Here is a 5,000-nt window from a genome sequence, read left to right on the forward strand (position 1 = left end):
GGGAGGCGAGTGCTCTCACCACTGTGCCATCCTTTCACCCCTATACGAAGGACCTTAACTGGATTTACTGTTAACTATACCGGCTTTTGTTCACCAGTCATTTATTTCCAATCACGAATTAAGTGACATTCCTCGGTATTCATGTGAATAACAAACCATACGCCCCGCCGGATTTTCCCGAAAAAAAACCACGAAAACCATGTTGTAAGACTTAATGGGAGAATTCCCATAACTGCGATTGCATCGTCTTGTTCTCGTAAGGTATGACTTTATTAGAACTTGCTCAAGCGAGGGAAGACCCAACAAGCGAATCACATTGAAATTTGGTTGTGATTTTGATTGACTGAGAAAGTGGCACGAAAAATTTAGGTCAAAGGCAAACCCAGTTGCAAAATTACTTTTGACATTCATTGATTTCCACACTGTTTGACTCCTTTGTGTCTTATTCAAGTTACGTTGATTTCTTGGCAGAAACCGTTGAATGTTGACTCTAGCTTCGCTGAAAACGAATCCCAACTTGAGGTAAGAGGTAGTCGACTACATTTTTGAGGGTGCTGGGCTTGTAATTAGATAAATTTGAATTCACAGCTCGAGTCTTCGTTTCATGGCCAGTCTTACAGAAAAGTCAAAATGAAACCTTGCTAAAAGGAGTTTGAAGTAAACACTTATTCTGATATTTATACTGTCTTTTACAAAACAAAACAACTGGTTCCAGTCCATGTAATTGTAAGTTCTCCTCGTGGGTTTGAGTTTTTAGTGACTGTTCATGTAATCGTTGTCATCGAGAATATTTAGTTGTTTTAGTACACGGGCTATTATAGAAAAAAAAAGAACATTTTTCTTCATTGTGGTTTTTTTCCTAGTCTCATTTTAAAGATGTGGTGGCTGCTGTTGAAGCTTATTTGGATCCTGTACTAACCAAACTTCATCCGGCATTGAAGTAAGTCATTCCTTCCTTCCTTCCTTCCTCCCTTCCTTCCTTCCTTCCTTCCTTCCTTCCTTCCTTCCTTCCTTCCTTCCTTCCTTATTTGTTTTAGTGGAAGCCAAAGGTGACCTCTGAGACATCTGTTATCCATACAGGAACTAAAGCAAACGCATCGCATGTCACACCTTTAGATGTCTGAATTCAGCTGTGCCTAAGACGTCGTAGGTCTCTCTTACGTCTGAGCTCTCAAGTATAAATACTACCAGCACTAAACTGGAAGAGGCGTCTGCCCCTAAGGGTTAAGTTCTTTTGACTTTCTCAGTGTCTTAGTATGTCCTCCGCTTTATGCCATGTTGTTTTCTGGTATTGCCCTTGCTGTCTTCCTTTATAACTCCTGATTGATCAATACTGTTGTCAAAGTAAAGTTGCCAATGAAATTTAGGTTACTGTGCTTAATTAACTCTTTTTCTTGTTTATTTGTTTTCTCAGTCCTGAGGCTGTGAGTGAGTCGGTTGTCGTGTTGGCGGATGAGTTGCTCCTTCAGTTACCACTCGAGGCTCTCAAGGTGTTTGCGGTTCCTCAGATCACCAGCTTAGCACGCGATTTCTCACTGCAGTTTCACTATCACCGTGTTCATCCAGCCGAGCGATCAGGTGATGTGCTGTCGTTTTTGAAGGATTGACTACACGCAGTAGCGATCCTCACTGATTCCTAAATAGTGACCTTTTCGCAAGTTACTCTTTACAGGATTGTCAATAGCTTTTCTCCATTTTGAGTTTCAATGTAGGGCATTCTCTCTTGAATTTAATTACATGCAACTCCTTAGTCTGAAATCACAAGTTCGGTCAGGGACGAAACCAGCAGTAAGGAGCAAACTGAGAACAGCGATTCGCTCGGTTTTTGCTCGTCGAATTTTTTCAGTTTCCCCCAATCTCTTTGTCCTCGTCCGTACGGAACTATTTACATTGCTAGTTTCTGAAACTTCGCATTTAGCTCTTTTCAGGGTGTTACACCAATGTTACACTTACTTATCATTCGTTCAACTTGTCTCGGAATTTATTGCGACAAACTTTGCACAAAAATTGCAGGCACAGACGTTTCTTGCGATTTTTTGTTACTGCAATCTTTGCGAGAACTATTAGTCGGCTCTTCTTTCTGTTACGCTTCTCGCAACGAAAATTTTAAACATTGCGTATTAATGTCTCATCTCTTCTCCAACTTGCATTGCAACATTTTGTAATATCAACCAATGAAAAAGTTCCCTTTTATATCATATGATCATCAAGAGCGAGACAAGTTGGAAGACACGTTTTCCATTGTTTGCACCTGTCGAGCAAATTTACTCACAACGTTAGTATTTTTATCGCGACGAAATTGTGAGACAAGTTGAAAAAGGAATTGCTAAGTCCCAATACATCAGCGTTTTCAGGTTTCCAAAACTGTGGGGTTAACTAGAGAAGGGGCAAGGGGGTTGTAGAAACAACATGGGCTAGTGCTGTGCATCAAGATTCATTTTGACGAGCGTCTATACCGAGAGAATTTGTGTTTTAGATCATGTAAGTCTTTTTGGTGAATTACTTTGAGAAAAATACGCGGAGCACTGCTTGATAGATGCCCACACTTCCTTGTTTTCGTCGTGATATTACCCAACATGTGTTACATTTATGATAAATCAATACATGGTTTGGTCTTGTTACTTTGCGAGGCCTTACAATTCCTTGATGCTTTACAGACAGCTCAAACAAAACCGCTGGAAAAGGAGCGAAAAAGCCGGAAAAAGCTAAATCAGATAAACCATCCACAGCTAAATCCGGACAAAAGAGCGAAAAAAAGGTAAATGCAATGGCCATCGTGCAGAAACATTTGTTACTCTTAGAAATGTTTGATAGAAGTTGTCTTGTGTCAACATTGTAACCACTGAAGTAACACAGCAACACAAACGGTGTAGGCCACCGAAAGGAGTGTTGAACAGCATAAGAAGTCACGTCCTTTAGTAAATTTTACACAAACAATTCTAGCAGCACATAAGGTTTGGGAAGCTTGTGTGTATTACATGGCTTTATTATGATTATGTTTAATCTTCATAGCTCAGGCTACCTTCAGTTCCGGTTTCTCACCAACACTGGAAATCATTTGGCCATGCACTCATTGTTACCCTAATAGTACAGATATTAGTGCCTTCGCCTAAAGTAGTTCCGAGTTAAATGTCCCCCACAAGCTCATTTCATTTGTAATGTTTTCTTTTGTATAGTGTTTAGAAAGGGCACTTTCTATGTATATAGTTATTTATATCGCTCTTTGAAGAAGGCGAGAAGACATCATTCAAAGACAGGAATTGCATTAGTTATTGATCTAACGATCCTTAGAGTTTGTTCGGCCTGGGATTGCACCCCTAACCTCCCTCATAATCTTCGTATGCTTAATGACACCTAACCTGGCAATTCCTGTATTCTCGCAGGGCAAAGAAACTGGAAGTGGAGTTCCTAAGGAAGGGCCTGTGGTAGACTTCAACGGAATAAGATGTATCCTTAATCTTGAGATTTCACTGAACTTCTTTCATTCGAACTCGACGCCGATGGAAAGCGATGGAACTGTACGAGTCTTTTTCACTGAAGAATTTCTAGAAACATATCATAATGGTGTTCGAACAGTGAATTAAACAAAAACTCCAATTCACTTTCCTGAGTAAGGTGTAGATCTTCCCGGCTATGTTCGGAAATTTGATTGATGGAAGCCAAAACGGAGTTTGGCGGTTAGAGCTTGAGGTAAGATTCCGCAGAATTATGAAAACCGCAGTAACCTTAAAGGGGCTTTGTCGCGAAATTGAGCCAAATTCAGCGACTGTAAACTAGCAACGAAATCAACCAAAACGTAAAAAAAAACTACTTAGAACATTGAAGGAAGGTTTAAATAAACAGCAAATACAAAGGGAGGTTGGGATGGGCAAAATTGAAGAAGATTAAAATGGATTATGAGTGGGGTAACTGTTCAGCCTAACAGTTTTTCAAAGTTGATCTGTTTGGTTTGTAACGCAAATTATGTATGGTCGACCGTCATTTTTTTGTCACGGAGCTTTGATTGGTGTTGTTTAAACGTAATTTCTGGGTTAATACGGCTATGTCACGCAAAATGATGAAATTTCATGACACCCAAGATGCCCAAAAACTAGAATGAAGCATTGCAATAACCACTTGAAAATGTTGAACAACATAAAAGAAATACAGCAAAAGGGAAGATACAAATGGAAAAGATTGAAATGGATTGCATTTGGGTAAACTTGTAAAAGTCGGCCAGACGTTTCTCAAGTTTATGACAAATCGCCTGGATAAAGGTCGATGATTTTGTCAGTAAAGGAATTCCACATTACCATTCTTGAGTTTTAAACTCGTGATTAACTAGAGATTTCCCCTAAACACCCTAAAATAACGTGACATAGCCCCTTTAACGCTAAGTTGCATAGGGAGAAGGGGCGAGTGATTGGTATAACGTCACAAAATCAACTGTACTGCCTTGATACAGCCCCTTTTAGTATACACGTGCTTTATCGTTAGTGTATTTTTTAATCTGGTGATGAAATAAGCAGTGCATTAAACTGAACTTAACTGTTGAAGACATCGTTGACCCTCACAATGAATGCAGCGACGAAGGTAAGCCGCTAAGCTTGAACAATGGTAAATGTGCCGTCAAATAAAATGTTACCGCCTATGCTTTAAATGATACCCTCCTCTGACAACTCGCACGAGATAAGCAATGTGAAAAGGCCATATCGAATGAATCAGTCCTCCTTTGATGCGAAGGTTCGTCCTGATAGCTATGCAGTAATAAGGTTCTGTCGTTTCGTTGATTTTGTTGCGTTAATTGTGTTTCATTGGCCCTGAAAAGCGCCTATGAGGAGTGGTCAATAATTATGTATTGTATTGTATTGTATTGTATTTTATTATATGGCTCTGTCTCGGTTAATAAGAGCTAAGTATTGTATTGTATTGTATTGTATTGTATTGTGTTGTGTCTTGTTGTATTATATGGACGGAAGTGTTTTTCTCGGGAACTAAAACACTCGAAGAATCAATACGAC

At 39.6% G+C, this 5,000-nt stretch overlaps 1 protein-coding gene across 1 annotated transcript in view; it reads left to right on the plus strand.

The window, feature by feature from the left end:
* The window catches only part of LOC138040146 (cilia- and flagella-associated protein 46-like), a 115,594-nt gene that overhangs the window by 102,591 nt on the left and 8,003 nt on the right, over nucleotides 1–5,000 (plus strand). The window contains exons 55-60 of the mRNA XM_068885923.1: nucleotides 472–522; nucleotides 864–940; nucleotides 1,415–1,578; nucleotides 2,658–2,758; nucleotides 3,384–3,447; nucleotides 4,537–4,572. Of these exons, the coding sequence (XP_068742024.1) occupies nucleotides 472–522; nucleotides 864–940; nucleotides 1,415–1,578; nucleotides 2,658–2,758; nucleotides 3,384–3,447; nucleotides 4,537–4,572 (493 nt within the window). The remainder of the gene's footprint in view (nucleotides 1–471; nucleotides 523–863; nucleotides 941–1,414; nucleotides 1,579–2,657; nucleotides 2,759–3,383; nucleotides 3,448–4,536; nucleotides 4,573–5,000) is intronic.

The sequence above is a fragment of the Montipora capricornis genome, chromosome 3, assembly GCF_036669925.1.
Source record: "Montipora capricornis isolate CH-2021 chromosome 3, ASM3666992v2, whole genome shotgun sequence".
Classification (NCBI taxonomy): domain Eukaryota; kingdom Metazoa; phylum Cnidaria; class Anthozoa; order Scleractinia; family Acroporidae; genus Montipora; species Montipora capricornis.